At 35.2% G+C, this 22,459-nt stretch overlaps 1 protein-coding gene across 2 annotated transcripts in view; it reads right to left on the bottom strand.

Annotated features, from left to right (window-relative positions):
- The window catches only part of PDE3B (phosphodiesterase 3B), a 150,392-nt gene that overhangs the window by 4,194 nt on the left and 123,739 nt on the right, over positions 1-22,459 (bottom strand). For both annotated transcript variants that reach the window (XM_037150515.2, XM_037150516.2), the window contains exons 8-14: positions 19,927-20,078; positions 19,020-19,157; positions 17,995-18,106; positions 15,809-15,922; positions 12,727-12,926; positions 4,892-5,095; positions 2,306-2,467 (exon numbers count right to left, since the gene is read on the bottom strand). In XM_037150515.2, coding sequence (XP_037006410.2) covers positions 2,306-2,467; positions 4,892-5,095; positions 12,727-12,926; positions 15,809-15,922; positions 17,995-18,106; positions 19,020-19,157; positions 19,927-20,078 — 1,082 coding nt within the window. The remainder of the gene's footprint in view (positions 1-2,305; positions 2,468-4,891; positions 5,096-12,726; positions 12,927-15,808; positions 15,923-17,994; positions 18,107-19,019; positions 19,158-19,926; positions 20,079-22,459) is intronic.

Below are 22,459 nucleotides of genomic sequence, written 5' to 3'. Positions count from 1 at the left end.
GTTATATGCCCAATTCAATGTAAGATTTTAATGAAAATCTACTTTACAGGGTTGCTCTGAGGATAAAAAACAGTATCATATGAAATGTTTAGCAATGCATTGAGCATTCTCCAAATGGTACTATTAATATTTTGGTTCCTGGTGTCTGAACTGGTAGGGAATGAATACTCTCCACAACACACCGATTTTGCAGGGAAGATGAGCCACATACCCCTGAGGAAACCAGCAGACACTGTCCTAGTGATTAATTGTCCCATGATGTAAAATCTTATATGACTTTATCTTCTATGAGGAAGACAAGTATTAAGGGCTTTTGTTGGTTGTTTTTTTCTGTTAAACCAGTTGGGTTTGCACACAGCATTCTTAGCTTCACAGTTTAGTTTCATAGCTTTGGCACTTTTTTTTTTTGGTAGAAGTTTGACTTTTTTAAGCCCATGGCACTTAGCAAGATATAGGAATATAAAGCTGGTATAATTACAAAGATAAAAAGTTGGGCAGGGTGAGGATTTTGTCTCCATATCTGAAAGATGTTTAATAGCATAGCCAGATGGAGAAGAAATGTAATAGTTTTGATGAGGGTTAACTGGACTTTCATATAGATCAGTACATTTAACCTTTATGACAACTCTGTGGTAAGGTATCATTTTTCTCCTTTGACATGTGAATAATGAAACCTAGAAAGATTAAGTGAAACTGTCTGAAAAATTATGACTTTTAGTGATAGATTGGCAATTATAATAGCTAACATTTATGAAGCACTTATGAGCCAGGAACTTTTCTAAGACTTTATGTATTAAGGCTGCTGTGAGGATTAAATAGATTATGTGGTAGGTCCATCAACATTCCTGTTTTATCGATGGGAAACTGAGGCACAGAGAGGTTAAATAACCTACCCAAGGCCTCACTACTGGTAAAGAGGAGGAGCCAGGATTCAACCTCAGGCATGGCTTTGATTTGCTCAGTGAGAATTAATTCTACTTTAAAAATAATTATATGATTATTTTTCATATGATTTTCATACTGGGTCTAAATGAACTTTTCAAATGTTTTTTCACTTAGTTTTCTAAACCTGGCATATTTTAATACTTTTTAATTACTGCTGTACAAATAATATAAAGACAGCATTTTCCTTAGCATAAAATTCTTTTGTGAATACAAATTAAAGCCAGAGGCAGGCTTCGTATCTTTGAGAATGAGGATGGAACTTTACAAACTGATTATTTTGCAATCTACAAATTACATAAATATTTATAACCATATATTACCCCAAACTACAAATAATTTCATTCAAATGCATCAGAGTAGTAAAATATGAATCTTATTTCCATGGAATACCCATTTCCATGATTACACAGTACGGAATTCTGTAACGTACTAACAGCAGAGTATGCATCATTGGGCCAGAACCTTTAGCTGGGGTAACTGGTGGCACTGCATATTCACTGGTCATTTAATACAGTTTGGGTGTGAAAGGTATGATAAGTCAGTGTGCATGATTTATACACCCCACATCATCACTCCTACTGGAGTTGCGAACTCATGGTAAGAAAGCCCTGTCACAGTGGCCTCACATGTACACATCTTGATCTTTTCCGATTATTAGGGTCAATAAAGATTCCCAAGGAATGCAATTCCAAAGTCAAGAAGATATGTTTCATATTCTGGAGATGATGAAATGTTAGGTTTGTAGGGAAATCAGTGTACTTCTACACTGTAGATCCTCAAAAAATGGTAAAGATTCTGAAAAATTGGTAGGATTATTTTCAAAGCATGAGAAAACATATGTTCATATCTTTGAATCCTTGAAAACCAGTAAGTAGCTACTTTGTCCATTTCTAGCCCTCTCAGTTCTTATCCTCTGCAGGACTTTTACTCAGCTGATGTTTCTAAGGCATTCTTTTTATAGCAGAGTTGAAAATGGGTTGATATTCTTTAAATAGAATCTATGTATAACCTGAATTAATTGAAAACACCTTTGTTCAGAAATAAATTATCAGAGGCTATAGGCCATCAGGGTTGAAAGGAACCTTGGAATAATAATGTACTCTAGCCTTACCTCTAGACTCAAGAGTACATTCAACCCACTCCACATTGGCTACAAGCTAAATTTTCTTTTAAATTTTAGCAGCAAAGGCAAAAAGAACAGAGAATATACTAAGACCAGAGCAAATAAAACAATTTCTAAACATTTTTGGTCAAAGCAACTAGTATTTCAAACATTTAATGGGGCTGTCCAAATCCCAAAAGAGTAGTGTTTTCAGATGGCAGCGCTCAAAAATCCCATCAATCTCATGTTTCAACGTACCTGCTCATAAAATTCATTGACAATGCCTTCTGTCCATTTCAAATGCAAGTTCCGAACTTTTGCTGGGCCATTTATATCTGCCAGTTTGATGCACACCTGGCATACCAAGAGGCGATCATTTTCATTACTCCATTCTATACCATTACTATTTACATCATTGGCCTGTTTTGGAAAAACAATTATTTTAGGTTCTGAGGACACAAGAGTTCTGTTTCTATCAAATATCTTAAACTTTCCCATCCAAATGACAAGAAGCAATTTCAATAAATGCCCCCTTTAATCGGTTTAGGGCATAACACGGACCTCTCTAGTTAACTTACCCTTAAATTTGAAATGTTACTATAATTTTGTTTCAACGAAAACAGAGCCTATAAAAACATAACAAACTATGGGTTTCAACATTTTTTATTACCACAGGGAACTGTTTTTTGTGTATGAGGCAGGAGACAGAATAGGGATGAGGAAGCACTGAAACACCACCCTACTGCCAGCCGGCGTCCAGCACCCTGGTTACCAAGAAATGCCTTGTGGCACCCTAGCAGTAGCTGACCGCTGTTTCACCTCACTTCATTATCATGTTATTATAATAAATTAGCATTGCAGTTTGACCCCCCCCTCAATAATCAAGGAGAATTGTGGGAAATCAGGAGCAGAAGCTTAAAGGTAATATTCTGTATTTTGCCATGTAGAATGTGATTCTGTATACAATGCACACCTATGTTTTAGTACCAATCCCCATATATAATCTGCATCCTTCTTTTTCCCTCAAAAATTTTTGGGAAAATACATATTATACATGGCAGAAAAACCACTTGCTCATGTGCTGTAAAGGCCTGCCAAAGAAAACAAAAGAATTAAAAAAAAAACCCAGCTCCCTATCAAGCCTGCACCCTCTCATTCCTGCTAGCAGGGATGGCCATCTCCTGTACATGGGAAATGTACTTTTCTTAGTAAATCTTCCTTGCTTCTCTTAATCCTGTTTGTGTAGTCCATTCAGTTCATTGTTTGTGATCACCAAGAACCTGGGCCCCACCTCCATCTGCAGCACATATATATCATATGCTATTAATATACAATATAATGTATATGTATATATAAAACATCAATAAATCATGTAAGACTACTAACTTTCTATCTCCGAAAGGTAAATACAATAGAGTTGGAAGAACACTAGTTTTGGAAGCTGACCCCTATGGTTTTAAATCCTGACTCAGAATGACTTACTAATTTGTGTAACACTGGAAAAATTGCTTAATCTCCATGAGTCTAAATTTCTTCATCTATTAAGACAGAAAAAGTGATACCAACCTAGCTGTAATGCCCTGAAGATTCACAATGAAAATCCCTAGTTCACAGTAAATGCTAAATAAATGCTAAAATTGTTGTCTACATAAATGGTAATTATTAGGGAAATCACTACACCTTTGTAAAGAACTCAAATTTCTTTTTGTAAAAAATGAAGTGGATGGGCCAGATCAGTCGGTCTTGAACCTTTAGTGTGGTGGTAGTTTTTATGGCACCAAACGTTTTTGTAAAAGGAATGCTTATACAGACCACCACCATAGAAAACACTTAGAAGAGCTCTTTTAATTAAAACTGTGTAGCAGGTCAAGAGCTCCTGAGAGACTGCAGAATAGATGTCTCTGAGAAACACAGATTTAAAAGTACTATTGGGTTAGATAATCTTTTGCCTGTAAAAACCTCTATTATTCTTAATTACGCATTTAAGTTAGAGCTACACATGTACAAAGTAATTTTAAAGGCACAGTGATAACTCACCAAAATTTATAAGTATTTCATTAATATCATATTCATATGTGCATATGGTATTGGGATTTTATATATATATATCTCCTTCCAGGAGGTTAAACCTAGCATACCTTTGTTACCAGCTCCTCCACGCTGAAGGTACACTTTCCTTTATGTTACAAACTCATCAAGAAAACAATAGATTCCTGCCAGCAAAAAAGGGGGGTATCCTTCCTTCAGAAATCTGAAGAATTTTTTTCATGCAAATGTCTGAGGCATAGAGCATACTCTGGTTAGTACCACTCTCACATGAGGACAAGGACTCCTACCTGTTCATCTCTTATTCTTTGTTAGCACACAGTGGGCAAACCCCAAAACAGTTGTTGAAAGAGTGCATATTCTCAAGTGGAAGAGACAGTACATCTCTCCCACACCAGCCAAACACTAATATAAAGAAGAAGCAACAGGGGTGGCAAAGTAAGCATAACTGGTTTCTTCGAAGAATATCTTTATAACTTCATGCCTTCACTGGCACTGACATCTGCCCTTAAAAGCTTTTGACATAATTGACTTGTCACTATGTGCAGGGTACAACAATACAAGTCTATGGCAGAGAGGAAATGTAGCAAGCAATAGTATTTAGGATATGTTATTATAATAAAAATATTATAACAAATATTTAAAAATATTTTTTAAAATATTGGCATATGCATTCCTTACATTAGGCATTTATTATGACTTCATGAGTAGGATTAATTCTAAATATTAAACATTATATTAGTAACACCAGCAATAATTTACTCTTTTTGATACCAGTCATTAATTTGTGTAACAAACCTTGGCATTGAATTCAGCAAGGAAATCAAAATGCTTTTTGAGATCTGTGGCAAGGATTGCTTCAATGACTAAAAAACGGAAACGCTTGAATTCCACATGATCGAGATTAAGAAGGAAGTTGTAATCTGGGTTGGAAAGGTACAGATTCCAAGCCGATGCAGCATGATGGTTTTCCAGAACAGACCTGTCGTTGTATAAAACTGCCTAGAAAGGAAGAAGAAAAATTACATACATGTCTCAACAATATTAAACTTAAAATTTAGGATCGGGTTGTAAGAATACAAACAGTGAGTAACTCCTATATGCCAGGTTTTGTATTTTAATTTTGTGAAGGGTTGTGATAATTTTCAAGCAGACCAAGGTGTAAGCCAAGGTATACCTTTCCAGCCTGACAACTAGTCAATGCAAGGGCATCTTTGCAGACATTTGCTGCCTCCCAGGAGATGAGAAGTTGTTATCTGAGGACTACTTCATTAAATAAACATTCTCAGATTATGTTAATAAAGTCCTCAGGGATACACTTCTTATCTTTAGCTAGCATGGGATAAAGGTGGTGGTGCCTGAAAAGGGGCAGGGGTACAGTCTGGGCTGAGTCAGACCCACGTGTCTGAGGACACATCCTACACTTCCATTTTGCCACAGTGCCCAGGAGTCAGAGGCATGAAACAGGTAAAAGCATAAATCCTCTGGTTCAAGTACCCAATTCCAGTGGGAGATGCCTAGGATTCTAGGACTTGGAGATACAGATTTTGTAAATCACTGGATTACAGAATTTTTAAAGCCTCTCCCACCTCTAAATATTAAGCAATTTTAAAACTAATTAAATATAGCCCTGGCTAGTGTGGCTCAGTGGATTGAGCACCAGACTGTGAACCAAAGGGTCACTGGTTCACGTCCCAGTCAGGGCACATGGCTGGGTTGAGGGCCAGATTCCCCAGTGCAGGGCACATAGGAAGCAACCACACATTGATGTTTCTCTTCCTCTCTTTCTCCCTCCCTTCCCCTCTAAAAATAAATTAATAAAATCTTTTTTTAAGTAATTAAGTACAGTAATTAAAAAAAGATTTTAAAACATTTTATGGTAGCATATAACATGTATGCAAAAAATGATAAAACGAATAGTACATACAGTTTAATAATTACAGAGCAAATACCCATGTAACCAATGGTACTGTCAAAAATACTACATCACTGATTCATTAGAAGCTTTCTTTGTACACCTTTCTGATTACAACCTCCTTCTCAAGAAAGTATGCATCACTAAAGAATATATTCAGCAGTTTAGTTTTGCCTTTTTTTGGACATTACACACAAGGAATTAACTTTTGGGATTGCTTTTTTGGTGAAACATTGTTTCTTCCCATTTTGTTTATTTTTTGATGTGTAATTGGCATATAACATTATGTTAGTTTCAGATGTACAACATTCAACATTTATATATATTGAGAAATGATCACCAGAATAAGTCTAGTTAAACATCTATTTCCTTATATAGTTACAGATGTTTTTTTTCTTGTGATGCAAACTTTTAAGATACACTCTTAAAACTTTCAAATATGCCATATGGTATTATTAACTATAGTCACAATGCTGTACTTCACGCTCCAGGACTTATTTTAGAAGTGGAAGTTGGTACCCTTTGACCCTCCTTCACCCATTCCACCTCGTCATTGCTGTGTATTATTCCGTTTGGTTATGTGGCACAATACTACCCATGATGCTGCCCGTTGATCTAGGTTGTTTTAAATTTACACCTATTATGGATATTTAATCTATTATACTACTATGAATAATCTTGTCTATGTATTTTGGCACACGCATTTGTATAAAAATATAGGATACATGTGTACACAGGAGTAGATTTAGGGAGTTATGGAGCATGCAGATCTTCAACTTGACTAAATAATGTCTAACTCTCCTAAGTAGTGGGAGAGTCTCTTTGCTCCTCATCAACACTTGATATCCTCTGACTTTGAATTTTTACCAAATTGTTGGGTGCATAATGGTATCTCATGTTGGTTTTAATTAGCATTTTCCTCATTACTAATGAAGACAGAATGGTTACTGGTTGTTTGGATTTCCTATGTTGTTTGTACCTGTTCAAGCCTTGTCCATTTTAAAATTGAGTTGTCTTTTTCTAACTGATTTTTATGAATTCGATATACATTCTGGTTTTGAGTATTTTGTTGGTTATGTGTAGTGCATATACTTTTCTCCCTCACTCTATGGCTAGCCTTCTTAACATTTTTTGTTTTTGGTGCGTGTGTGTGTGTATGTTTAATCTACACCTGAGGATATACTTACTGATTTTAGAGAGAGCAGAAGGGAGGTAGAGAAACATCAATTGGCCACTTCTCACACATACCCCAAATGTGGATGGAACCCACAACCCAGGCATATATCCTGACCAGAAATTGAACCCATGACATTTCAGTTTATGGGATGACACTCCAACTGAGCCACACCAGCCAGGGTACCTTCTTAACATTCTTAATAATGAACGTATTTATGGAAGTTCTTAAATTTATTATTATTTTTTATTTCAAAAAACTTTTCCAGATAACTGAAGCCCTAAAATAAAAAAAAATACTAGTTTAGTGAAAGATCTTCCTATAATACATTACTTAATACTGTCTTTTAAATCAGCAGTCCCCAACCTTTTTGCCACCAGGGACCAGTTTTGTGGATGGCTATTGTCCCATGGACCAGAGGTGGGTGGGCTGACATGGTTTCAGAATGATTCAAGAGCATTACATACAAGCTCACCTCCTCCTGTGTGAGCTGGTTCCTAATAGGCTGGACAGGTACCAGTCTGCAGCACAGAGGTTGGGGACACCGGTTTTAAATAATGCACATTAACTGACCCAGGGTTCTAATTATAAAAATGTGCTATTGTGCTATCCTGAAATACAGTGGTATCCTCAGTGGCTGAAGTATTTTTAATATACTTTATTGATTATATATTACAGTTGTCCCAATTTTTTCTCCCTTTTATCCCACCTCTGCCCTGTACCCCTCCACCCTCCAGCATTCAACCCCCCTTAGTTCATGTCCATGGGTTGTACATATAAGTTCTTTGGCTTCTCCATTTCCTGTACTATTCTTAACCTTCCCCTGTCTATTTTCTACCTACCATTTATGCTTCTTATTCCCTGTACTTTTTTCCCCATTCTGACCCTGCCCCTCTGCACTGATAACCCTCCATGTGATCTCCATTTCTGTTCCTGTCCTAGTTGTTTGCTTAGCTTATTTTTGTTTTTGATGTATTTTTTTAGGTTCAGTTGTTGATAGTTGTGTTTGTTGTCATTTTACTGTTGATTTTTTAATAATCTTTTTCTTAGAAAAGTCCTTTTAACATTTCATATAATAAGGGCTTAGTGATGATGAACTCCTTTAAACTTTACTTTATCTGAGAAGCACTTTATCTGCCCATCCATTCTAAATGATAGCTTTGCTGGATAGAATAGTCTTGGATATAGGTCCTAGCCTTTCATCATTCTGAATACTTCTTTCCAGCTCTTCTTGCCTGTAAGATTTCTTTTGAGAAATTAGCTGAGTCTCATGGGAACTCCATTGTAGGTAATTGTCTCTTTTTCTCTTGCTGCTTTTAAGATTCTCTCTTGGCTGATGTAACTATGATGTGCCTTGGTGTGTTCCTCATTGGGTCCAACTTCTTTGGGACTCTCTGAGCCTCTACTCTTTTTTTTTTTTTTGCCAGATTGGGGAAGTTCTCCCTCATTTTGTTTTCAAATAAGTTTTCGATTTCTTGCTCTTCCTCTTCTCCTTCTGGCACACCTATGTTTGCGGTACCAGATGTTGGAATGTTTAAAGTTGTCCTGGAGGTTTCTAAGCCTCTCCTCATATTTCTGAATTCTTATTTCTTCATTCTGTTCTGGTTGAATGTTTATTTCTTCCTTCTGCTCCAAACCATTGATTTGAGTCCTGATTTCCTTCCTTTCACTGTTGGTTCCCTGTACATTTTCTTTTATTTCACTTTGTATAGCTTTCACTTCTTCCTCTACTTTGTGACCATACTTGACCAATTCTGCAAGCATCCTAATTACCAGTGTTTTGAACTGTGCATCTGATAGTTTTGCTAACTCTTCATCATTTAGTTCTGTTTTTGGTATTTTGATCTGTTCTTTCATTTGGGCCATATTTTTTTGTTTCAGCGTGCCTATTATGTAGTAAGGGGTAGAGCCATCAGTATTCAGTTGTAGCCCTATATGTGGGGGAGGGGTCTGAGAGGGAACAATGCCACTTGCTAGGCTCTCAGCTGGCTTTCAGTCACTTCCCTCACTACCTACAACCAAATTGGGTCCTTCTGGTGCTGATTCCAGGGTGGGTGGGTTTGGGTACATTCTAGAACCTTGTGGGTCTCTCAACAAACTCTCCTGTGAGGCTGGAAATTTTTCCTGCCATGGCAACCACACAGGTTTTACTTCCCCAAGCTGGAACCCTGGGTTGCATAGTCTGTCTCTCTTCCCCATTGCTCCTCCCAAATTATCTGCATGCAAATGTGGGACCACCCAGTCCACCAGCCACCGCCTTGCCAGGAGCCCTCTCTGCACCAGCTGCCTATTTCTGTCCTTCCTACCGGTCTGCATAAATGTTTCTTTTTTTAACTCCTTGGTTGTCAGACTTCCACACAGTTCAATTTTCTGACAGTTCTGGTTATTTTTTGTTTTTAAATTTGTTGTTGTCCTACTTTTGGTTGTGCAAGGAGGCAAAGTACATCTATCTACACCTCATCTTGGCCAGGAAGTTCTTAAATTTAATGTAGTGCATTCATCAATAACTTCTTTTATGGTTACTATTTTTCTTTCTTGTTTAAGAAATCCTTGCCTTTGAGATTTTGATTGTTGGTTGCACTGAATTTATAAATCAATTTAAGAGGAATTGACTATCTTAAAATATTGATGCAATCTGCAACTATGGAGTATCTTTTTCATTTATTTATTTTTAGAGAGAGGGGAAGGAAGAGAAATAGACAGGGAAAGAAATATCAGTCAGTTGCCTCTCATATGTGCTCCAACTGGGACAGAACCCACTACCCAAGCATGAGCCCTGACTGGGAATCAAATCAGTGACCCTTCACTTTGTAGGACAATGCCCAACCAACTGAGCCATACCAGTTAGGGCTCTTCATTTATTTTTTTATTTCATTTATTTTTTCATTTATTTTATAATTTCCCTCTAAAATCTTGTACATCTTTATTAGATTTATATCTAGGTATTTTGCTATCTTTTTAAAAAATTTAATTTTCTAATCAGCAGCAGCTGGTATTATAATCACTTTTACATATTGATCCTTATATCTAGCAACCTTGCTAAAATTTCTCATTTTAGCAGTTTACTTGAAGATTTAAAATTTTTTCAACATGTTCAGTCATTATCTGAGAGTAATGATAGTTATCAGTCATTGTTCTTTTTAATTCTTTTCCTTGCCTTACTACAGTGACTATAATCTCTAGCATTGTCTTGAATAGTAGACATACTTGTTTTGTTTTTGATATGCAAGAGAACGTATTCAGTAATTCACTACTAAGCGTATGATGATTTGCTGAAGGATGTTTTTTTAATGTTACCCTTTATCAGATCAAGAAAGTTCTTTAGCCCTGGTCAGGTAGCTCCGTGGGTTAGAGCATCATTCCAATACACCAAGGTTGTGAGTTTGATATTCCACTGAGGAGAGATGTATAATAAATGAACAAAATGCAGAGTATACTAAATGATCACTGCTGTGGAAAAAATAAAGCATGGAAGGAACCCAGTGAGTGCCAGGAAGGGGCTTCTGAAATTTTAGATGGAAGGAGGTGATAAAGTGAGCTACACTGACATCTGGGGATTCTGGGCAGGGAAGACTGAAAACGAAAAGGCTCTCGGGAGTGTGCCTAGGATATAGAGGAAAAGACCAAGGAGGCCGGGGAGGCTAACGCTGAGTAAGAAAAGGAGAATTACTGGGGTCTAATTCATGTAGGATTTTTCTGAGCTACTTGAATGGCTAGAATGTGGTAAATACCATTTGAGGGTTCAGAACAGAAAATGATGTAACTCAGATTTAAACAGTGATACTTGGCTGCTGTGTACTGAAAACAGACTGAAGGGGAGCAGGAAGTAAGCAAGGAGACAAGGTAAAGGCTATACTTTTTCAATAGCTGAACTCTCTAATCAACTTCCTGTCCATTCCAGAGCTTCCCACTCCTTCATCTATTGACAGTTCTTAACCAGGAGAAGTTAAAAATAACATATGATTACTGATATTGTGTCCAGACTTCAATGTTGTATTTTGATTAGAGCAACAGTTTTGAGTATATAACTTGATAAATTCTATTCATGTATCAGTGTTTTTAAATTCTCTGCACATGAGAGTTAACACTAGAATTCACTCACTTTTAATATCCTTGAAGGAAAGGTAATAAACAAGTCTGATTCACCTCTACCCAAAGTTAATAAAAGAATAAAAGCAGAGAGTGGGAAAGAACAGTGAGTAATATCTGTCTATGTGATTATCAATTTCAAGAGGTTCTCAAATACATAAAACGGTAAAAAACTTTCCCTGTGTTACCTCCTTCACCCTTAATCGTATCAGGTACATATTCTGAGGTTCAGAAAGATAAGGGTGATTTGCTTAAGGTCACAGAACTACAAGTAGGTAACCAGAAACCATCAACCCCAAGGCCAGTGCTTTTCCCACTGTGCCACTACTGCCCAGTCCTAGGACTCACAAGAGGATCTGCAAAGGTGATGAAGTATTAGGCTAGAGAGAATGGGCATGATTCTTGCAGAATGGTACTGCAAATGAGGAAATATGTGCTTTTTGGTGGGTAATTTCTCCCAAAGCAATTATTTGAAAGAGAACAAATATTAGTATCTAGGGTGAAATTTATTTTTTATTAGTTACCTGTGGAAATCATGAGTCATTAATAAAGTCTCATGGAGGAAAATGAATCACACAGCACTTTTAACAATCTCCCCACACCTCCACCAACCCTGCTCTTGTTCACGATAAAGAATCTATCCCACAGATTTTAAAGTGAGGATGTGTGAAAGGGATAAAAGTGAGAAAAAGAACATAGAATGGCTACAGATGATGAAAGGATCAGAACATAGGTTTACATATAGAATTATAAAGTGAAAAAGATTAATTCAGTAGTCATTTACTACTCACCCTGTAAGGCACACAGTTAAAAATATAAAAAATATAAAGGAAACACCAGCCTAAACAAACACCCACACTGAATTCTACTTAAAGTAAGTACTTGGTTCCAAGTCCTAATGCTGAAAACTGTTAAAACTGTTGGGAATTCCTACCTCTTATGCAGATTGTGACCATAAAGGAATCTTGCACCTTATTGGTGGTACTAGATTCAAATATAAGGTGATATTAGGAGAATTTTTACACATACTAATCTATTCAGAGTTAAGAGATTTAGAGCCTGGTTACTAACACATGTCTTAGAGAAAAAGGAAGACAACAAAAATAACAGCTGTCCATCACTGCAGTTCTTAGTCAGATAAAGGACCTTGCCATTAGGAGAGTAAGTCTTACATCTAAGTCAGTCTTATCAGTTTGATCAAAGACAAAAATACTGAAAGCAAGAACTCCAGAAATTCACAAAAACAATCACTTTCATGAACATTTTGTTTTCTAACTGGAGATGTTTTCCCTGATTCTTTAGCACAAATTGTATCAATGCCATATGTTAATATCCAATTCAGTGTTGATGGGATGGCCATATGATTCGACTGAAGAATGAGTTACAAAAAGGAATACAGCATGGTTGTAAAATTTCAGAATCACTCTTTAAACTTTCTGAAAAAGTATTTCCTACCTGAGGGGCATTTGTAGCCACCAGAAATGCATTTGTCCGCCCTGGGTGATCATAATCATGCATAGCAGCTGCCACATATAAAGCCATCAATTCCAAAGCAGGAATGTTTGAAGACAGGCATCCATAGCTCTCATCTGGGATTGAGCAGCTCCTCGAAGAAATGTAAGCAATTTGCCCAGGGTTAATTCTACCATCAGACTCTGAGGAACAAACAAAGTAAAACCAGCATTACACATATAACCTCCTCACAATGAGGCTAAGGAGGGGAATCCCCATTGGTAATTCCATTATTTATTTACTTACTAAGAAAATACTTTATATACATGGACTTAAAACAATATATTAACCATCCTAACACATGTTAGGTGATATCTCATTGCAGTTTCCTTTTTTAAAGATTTTATTTCATTTAGTTTTAGAGAGAGGGGAAGGGAGGGAGAAAAAGGGGGAGAGAAACATCAATGTGTGGTTGCCTCTTGTGTGTCCCCTACCTGGGACCTGGTCCACAACCCAGGCACGTGCCCTGACTGGGAATCAAACCAGCGACCCTTTGGTTCACAGGCCGGCACTCAATCCACTGAGCCACACCAGCCAGGTCACTGCAGTTTTGATTTGCATTTCTCTGATGATTAGCAATGTCAGTATCTTTTTGTGTACCTGATGGCAATTTAGATGTCTTCTTCAGAAAAATGTCTATTTAGTTCCTCTGCCCATTTTTAACAGTTTTTTTTGTTATGAATTGTGTGAGTTCTTTATGTATTTTGGATATTATCCAATACATAGTTTGCAAATTCTTTCCCCCATTCCGTATGTTGCCTTTATTTTTCATTGTTTCTTATGATGTACAGAAGCTTTTTAGTTTGATGTAGTCCCACTTAATTGATTTGTTCCTGTTGCTTGGGCTTTTGGTGTCACAATCACTTCTATTGGTCCTCCAGTGCAATGAGAATAAGGCAGCACACCTCCAGTCTTAGTGTAGTCTGTTTTCACTGTAATTTTCCGTTTCATCAGCTACTTGGTTTCCCAAGGCCTTGTCTTCTTCAGACACTAGATTGTATAACATTGCATATAAGGACTTAAAACACTGCCAGTAAGAACTTGGAAGGAAGTAAGGTGCATGGGAGCGAAAACAGATGTTGCACTAGGGAATACTTAAATATTGTGCACAGCTGGTGGGAGAAAACTGCTCTTATGGACACTTCCATGAGGGCTCAGACAGAAATGAGAAACATATTACTAGAAATTGGGAGAAAGGAGATCATTGTTATACTGTAGCAGAAAGCTTATCCAAATTGTATGCTGCAGTTATATGGAACACAAAACTTGAGAACTCATTTAGCTGAGATGTCCAAGCAAAGTGTTGAATGAAAGAATGAATGAATGAATGAATGAATGAATGAATGAATGAATATATATATATATATTATACATCCTGGTTTCTTACTATTTGTAGTGAAATGTAAGAGGACAAAGAGATTGAGGGAGAACTGTTCAGCCAAAAAGAACCAGGACTTGATAATTTGGGAAATTCTCAACCTGTCTAAATTACAAAAGATCCTAGGAGATTAACTGTCACCAAGGTGTACTCTGGATAGAAAGCCAAGGTTGTGGCTGGCCCATGTGTTGCTAATGTCTTGGAAGGATAAAAAGGTAGGGTCAGAGAGAGTCTTGAGAATATTAAGCTGCTGCTGGTTTCTTTCTCAGAAACCACGTGGTTTCTGGCAGATGGAGGAGGCAAAGAAATGAATTCTCCATCAGAGACTCCAGGAGGAAAACAATCTTGTTGCCACTTCGATCTTAGCCCAGCTGGACTTATTTTGGACTTTCACTTCTAAAACTGTAAGACAATAAATTTGTACTGTTTTAAGCTACTAAATAACTCTATAGTGATTTGTTACAGAGTCAATAGGGAAGCTAACACAGATTTTGGTACTGGAAGTGGGGTATTACTGTAACAAATCCCTAAAAATTGGAATTGAGCAATGAATGGGCAGAGACTGCAATTTTAAAGAGCATAATAAACACCAAACCTATTTGGTAAGTTCACTGAACACCAAGCAGGATGAATACAAAGAAAATCACCTGAGTCCATAATGTCAAAATGATAAACATCAATAGCAAAGAGAAAAGGAGCACATTAGTTTTAAGGAGCGGTAAGACTTATGGCTAATATGTCAACAGAACTACAGAAGTCGGAATGGAATGGTATCATCACAGGTACTGAATTATGAAAATATTCATCCAAGATAAAATAAAGACATCTACAAACAAAAAAGTGCTAAAGAAAATGGTCTCTAATGGAAGCACAGAACTACTGGAAGGAATGAAGAGCACTAGGAAAGAGTAAAATATAAATGGCAGGCAAAAATAAACATAAGGCAATTCCATCAAACAAGTAATGGCAGTACTTAGAGTCAAGTGCAAAGAATGTAAAGCAGTGACTGAGTCTGTAACATTTATACTGATTAGTATGGTAATATTTCTTGGGCATTAGTAACTGAGCAAATTCTGTCAGTGTGTGTGTGTCTGTCTCCATATTACTTAAGTATTTCTCCTTTCTTTTATAAATTAGGATGAGAGTCATAAATGTTATAATTCATTACATTTGTACAAATAATTATACTTATTAGGAGGAACAGAACAACTTCTTTGAGAGCAAACTTTGAAAGTTAAAAGTTTTAAAATTCATTTATTTATGTGAGGCTTTTAAACGTGTCCCATTTCAATGGGAATATTACATATTTTAAATTTACATGATCCACCTAAAACAAAAAAACAAAAATTGAAAGAAGGAAGCGAAGAAATAATTATCATAACATTCAGGATAATGATGACCTCAATGGGGGTATCAGCAGGATGGGACACAGAAAAGAGACTTGGTAGATCTAGCGGTGTTCTTAACCCAGCTCTTAAGATGCTAGTAGGTTCCCTAATTTGCATGTCATTTCTATGCATCAAAACTTACATAGCCCTTTGTAGGTACCAAAGGTTACTTAATGAAAAATTTTAAAGGAGAGGTAACAAAATGAGATAACTTGATTTATTATTCCTATTAATTAAAAAGATTTGTAGAAGGAAGTACCTGCTTCATTTCCCGCTCCGTGATTACCGTGGGTGTGCGGTAAGCCGGGAATCGGCCGTGTTGTCAGATACCAAACCGCATGCAGGACATCTGTGGCGTGTATACGATTGTGATCTACAGTCACCAGAAATGGTTACAAAAATGATCATTGTTTTATATTTACCAAAGACATTTTAAGAAGTATAATAATATATAGTCATCCTTATATATGTTATATGGCTTAGAATAATTTCCCACAACTATATTTTTATCTTATTTTTTCTGACAGTAGTATTTATTATTATAAAGTTTTTTGGTTTTTTCTTATGTTCCTTGTATCCAGTTTTTTAATTGTATTTTTTCCATGACCGTTTATCCTCCTTATACTCCTCTCTCCTCCACAATCACCACACTGTTGTCCATGTCCATGTCCCCTTTTTCCTTTTTGCTTGATCCCAATTTCACTCATGTGGAATCTAATGAACAAACTGAACTAAAAAGCAAAATAGAGAAAACTCAGAGAGAGAAGCATGGCTAAGGGGTGGAGGTATCATTTTTTAAAGCCTCTTGATGTGTTAAAAAGTTCTTTTAAAAGCTGATACTATGAAAACTTAATAAAGGGGTCAAAAAGAAGGCAGGATAACCAAGGCTAATTGAGAGGCATTGGAAAATATATTTAAGGTTGTAGCTTTTAAAAATATTTTGTAAATAGTGTCTGGGTTATTAAGACCTATGTTTGAACACAAAATTTTTTGCATGTGGCCACACAGAACAGTTAAACTTCTGGATATTTGACCATCCTCTGACCACCACACACACATGAACAGACAGACAAACAAACAAAATGCTTATTCCTCACATCTACTATAAGGATTAAATGTTCAATGGTATATGAACAGAATCATAACAGTGTCTGATACATAGTACATGATCAATAAAACACTGGTTTACTGAAATGTCACTATGTGAAAAGGCAAGACCTATAAGTAAAATCCAGCTTTGCTATTTATAACTTTATGACTTTGGAAAAGATCCTTCTGAATTTTAACTTCTCAGCTGTGAACAGAAGATAATACAACCCTTTCCACAAAGATTATATGAGATAACCTTTGTTAATCTTATGATTGTAGCCATAGCTGACATTCAATAAAAATTCAATGCTTCAGCCATTACTTTAATAAGTAGCTGCTGTGTAGAATGGGCAGCCGATACAATACTAAGTGTTAAGGCTAGAGAACATGATTCAATGTACTAGGGGCCCAATTATCATAAATAAGTATCATCTTTTATTGACCATGTAAAAGGATTCCAATATATGCTTTACAAAGTTATCTCATCATTACCAACGGGGTAAGTAATATTGTTATTCCCATTTACAAACTTGGAAACTAAAAAAGTTAGACCCAAACACTCTTTTCCAAACCAGTGTGTCCTAATTGGAGCTGGCAATGCGTATTCCCTACCATCTCCTTCTTTCCACTCCCCTTTCCTTAAAGTAGTTCTTGATCCCATTTATAAAATTTATACACTTTTTTTAAATGCAAACTTTGTAAGTAGAAATTACGGTATATATAACTCACATTAAATTACTAAGTATCATCATTATTGGGTTATGCCAATTTAATATTAAATTTCCTCTTTATATAATTGATTTCTCCAAAATATGTCAAATGAAGGGAAAGTGTAGAATGTATCGACACATAAAGAAAACTATCTTTGTACTATGAAATTCAAATGACATATTACCATAAAATCAAAAAGCCATTAAAAATTATTCCTATATTAGAATACCATTAAATACAGAAATTCTATGGGTAAATTTTAAACATTTTAAAGTCCAGTATTTTTGAAACACTTGATTTAATATTATTAAACATTTAAAAAGATTAGCTGTTCAGTTAATATTAACATAGAAAGATGTATATCATGTAATAAATAAAAGATTATAAATAGGTATCTGTATTATGATTTACTTCATTAAAATGTATATGGAAGAAAAAAGGCTTCAAGAATATATATAGAAATGCTAACAGCAGTCAGTTAACTTCAGGTAGTAGGATATAGATTTTCTTCTTAAATCTCCACTTAAAACTGTTCCAAACATGTAAATTAAAAGGGTTTAGGAACTATATAAAGGGAAAAATAATAGAGTTTCAAAACCAGTATTATTTACTTGCACTTAGAGAATAAGGTATGTTAATACTTACAAGGAATATCTCGATAGCCATTTTCTAATGCACGAAAATAGTTCATGAATTGTAGAGTGGGAATTTTAAATACTTCCAATAAACCAGTGTCTTGAAATAAGGTATACATAACCTAAATGTCAATTAAAATAAAGTTCACTTTAAAAATCAGATTTTCTATTTGTAGTTGACTATAATATATTTATGTGATTTGCATTTAGGAATATTTAACCATGTATATTTCTTCAACTTAATAATTTATTAAAAACTTCTCTACAATAAATTCAAAACATGAAAAAGAAAGACATCACCCTAAAGCCCATGAAAATCAAAGAAACATTACCATACCATGTTCTAGTTTAAATTTTTTCCATTCTTCCCTTTAGCTCTTTATTCATAAATTATTGAAGGGCATATGAATTCTAATGTGTTATAGTCCTAGGTGTTAAAAGAAGTCAGAAAAGTATATTTAACACATTTTTGTGCCTAAAGGCTTCAATGAGAATTAGAAGGTATAAATTAGATACCTTCCACATAATTTATCTATACGTTCTTATATTTCATAAATAAGATACTTTGGAGTTAATGAAAGTGATACTTTGGGAAGGTTAATCTGATGCTGTTGTGTAAACCCACTGGGGACAACTGTGAGTCTGGGTTGAAAAATGAAAGTATTTTTCCATGGTTGTAGCAAGAAATGAACTATTTGGTTTTGAGTAAAAGAGAGGGCAGATGAAAAAAGAAGAACCATAAGTTTCAGTGGTTAGAACTAGATCATCTTTTTTCCTTTTCAACCTTAAGATTCAGTATAAAGTAAAACTTTATTACCTTGGTAAAATTAAATCCTATTACTACAGACAATTAAACTTCTTTTCACTTATTATACTTTCAAATTTTCTACTGAAAACTTCATTTGTGAAAACAATAATTCAATTAAAAATGTTGAATTTTTGCCCAAACCAGTATTAGACATTTTTAGATTTTGCTTTTCATAAAGATTTTTTAAAAACCATTTATAGTTTAAAAAGTAGAAATTTGAAACAAACCTGACTAAGGATCTTTCCTGATTTCTCTCCCATCTCTTCTACAAGTTCAAAAATTTGAAAATTCCAGTTGCTCATCTTTTCTATTAATGAATCATAGTCTTCTATTAAAATCAGGTCCTGTGATGCTTCCTGTTCAATCTGTAGATACAAGGGGGGAAATCCACACCAGCTTAACCTTTTCCTGCATAAATATTGTTAAATCCACATCTAAATGAGAACACTTAAAATTGAACATTAAAAGGTGGACAGTGCTATTTTCTACAATGGTTTTCTCAGATATAATCAGTATTTACTATTTCTTTGTAGAATGCTATCTTTTTATAAATATATGTCTTCTAAGCATCAGAAGATTTCTTAATCTTTACATTGCTTTTACATATAAAAATACTTCTAAAATACTATACAAATAGAAAATCCATTTTCATATTAGAAGCTACAGGTATCAAGAATAATAGAAACTCCAATCCTTATATGGCATTTAGTATTAGCTTAACTTCCCAAGAGAAATGGGAGTTTTTCCCTAAAAAACCTCTGAACTTTAAGAATAAGAAATTTTCTAGTTTAAGTAGGTTATTTTCATTGTTTTTAATGACTGTACACATGTTCCTCAGACCTTAACATACAAAGAAACTATCAGCATGAAAAGTAATATATCTACTATAAAAGTAAACAAAATGTGTTCATTGTAAAATGAATGCACTTGTTTTAGGATAATGAATTTAGAAGAATTTAATTATTTTTTACCTAAGGTTTTCTACAGTGTGTTATAGAGACTTCTCAGTAAAAAAAATTTTAAATATCATTATATTAAAAACCCCGTTCTGGCCAAAAATAATGAGACTTAACTAAGCACTAACTAATATTATATTTCACTTTAACATAATCATATTATAAGTTTATCCTTTACATTTGGTTGCTGCTCATTCTGTGCCTCTTCCATGAGGTGATTATCACCTTCCAAAAATAATTTTCTGGAGTCTCTGTTCTCTGTTTCCACTTCTTGTTGCGCTTCTGTAAGGTTGAGTGATTCTTTTAAGAAATTGGTATTGTCTTCATCACCTTTCAAAAAATAGTAATAAACAAATAAGAATAAGACTTGCCCTGTATGGACAGTTTTATAAGAAAAATTATTTGTAAAAATATTCAGATAAAGTAAACCATATTGGCATTCAATCTAAATTACTGACACCCAAAAAATTAATGACACCATTATTTTTATCTTGCTGGACTACATGGCCCATGTACCTTGTGCATGGGCAGTACAGACATTTCACCTGATATCAACTCATGGATGAAAAGAGTAGATATTCTTTATAAAAGTAAGAATAGAAAAAGTCCCTACTTTTCTGTGATAGAAACTTTTTTTTTACCAGTTTAATGTAAACAATTTCCACCATCTGAAATTGTTTGAATATTGGATATGAAAGTGAGATTAAGGCACATCTAAAACTCAAAACACATACCCAGCCCTGGTGAGTGGCTCAGCTGGTTGGAGCCACCAAAAGGCTGTGGATTCAAATCTGGGTCCAGGCACATAGGGGAAGCAACCCATTGATGCTTCTCTCACATTGATGTCTGTCTGTCTGTCTCTTCCTCCCTCCCCGCTCAGTACATATATCCCTAGGTGAGGATTAAAAAAACACTGATTTTAAACTGTAATTGAAAAAATTTTTAAATATGCCATTTGAAGCAAGTTACAAAAGGCTGTAACACCTAGGTAAATAAATAAAAATTAAAATACAGCCTCATGAATATAAATTACTTTTCTACCAATGTGATTAATTAATAATATCCTTTTCCAAAAATTACATGGAAAAGGAAAGCAGCATTGGTGGCTAAATAGTATTCACTCAAATGTAAAAAAAAAAAAAAATTCCTACTCATTCTATTTATAATATCCTGAACAAGAAACTCATCCAAAACTTAACAGCAGAATAAAGAAACTGTTATACTCATACAATTGAACAATACAGAGCAAAGAGAAAGAACTATAATCACATTCAACAATATAACATGTATGATTCTTAAAAATACAATGTTGAGTAAGGAAATCAGCCACAACATATAAACTATGATTCTCTTTATGAAAAGTTCAAAAAATATCAAAGCTGATACAGATGAATGAATACTGAAAGATAGAAACAATACTATCTTTGTGGGATAAACCTGGAAAGGTGCTTGCGGGGAATTCTGAGGTGCCGGTGGTATGTATTGATCTGTGTGCTGATTGCCCAGGTATGTTAAGTGTGTACTCATTGGAGTTGAGTTTCAAAAGAACTAGGTTCAAATCCTGATTTTTGTACTTAACAATGGCAAGTTTTTTCCTTTTTTTTTTCTTTGCTTATTCATTCACTTCTGAGAATTTATTTCAGAGACCAAGTATTGAGTAGGTGCAAAGGTCATAAGACACACCTATGGAAGCTCAGGCTAGGAAGAGGAGAAATATAAACATATTTTTACATGGTGGTAGTAAATACTGTAATAGACACAAACAATGGCCTGTGGGTTCCCAGAGGGAAATAACCAACTCGGTGGAAAGAGAGAGAAGGATGAGAGGGCATACAATTCTCTCTCTTTTTAAAAATTTTTATTTAGTTATTTTTCAAGTACAGTTTTCTGTTTATTTCTCCCATCCCAGCCCACCCCTCCCCCATGAACCCCACTTCCTCCCATTTCTACCCCCCCTTAGTTGTTGTCCATGTGTCCTTTATACTTGTTCCTCTAAATCCCTCCCATTTTTTCCCCTTAAATTCCCTCCCCTCTCCTCTCTGGTTGCTGTCCCCCGTTCTCTATTTAAGTTTTTTCCTTTGTTAAATGTAGATAATAACACCCCTCTTACTAGTTGATCAATAAAGTCAAATCTGAACCTAACACACTAAATATACCAAAATGTCATAAACCGATGATAATTAGAAAATACTATCCTCTGGAAAACATTGTTTCCAAATGAAAGACATTTATTTTAAGAAATGAAATACAGAATATTCAACTCTTCTTAGTTAAGGTAGTAACTATAATAATATTCTAACATAGCCATCAATTTAAAAATTGATATTCAAGGTACTTTTTAATGACCTAAATTTCTAATAACTGTATCTTACAGATAATAAAATCAGTTGAAATAAAGATAGTAATTTCTTTTCCAAAGAAGTCCACAATGCTATCTCTTGTCCCATATGCACTGTTTTAAAATATTTTCTTGTCACTCTTCCATGGAGAGAGCACTTATTTCCCAACACCCTCAAAATGGACAGGCTACATGACTGCTCTGATTAACAGAAATACGGCACAAGGGACACTGCGTGTGTAATGGGTGGAACCACTGAATAAACTGGCGGTTTCCCTTCCTCCTCTCTTGGGATCCAGCCAACAGACACATGACTAATTCACCTCGGAAATTCGGCCCAATCAATCCTTCAGATGACTGTAAATAATAATAG

The sequence above is a fragment of the Artibeus jamaicensis genome, unplaced genomic scaffold, assembly GCF_021234435.1.
Source record: "Artibeus jamaicensis isolate MK-2021 breed Jamaican fruit bat unplaced genomic scaffold, CSHL_Jam_final contig_797, whole genome shotgun sequence".
Lineage (NCBI taxonomy): Eukaryota > Metazoa > Chordata > Mammalia > Chiroptera > Phyllostomidae > Artibeus > Artibeus jamaicensis.
Note: the sequence above shows the minus strand (reverse complement) of the source record. Positions and strands in the feature narration are given on the sequence as shown.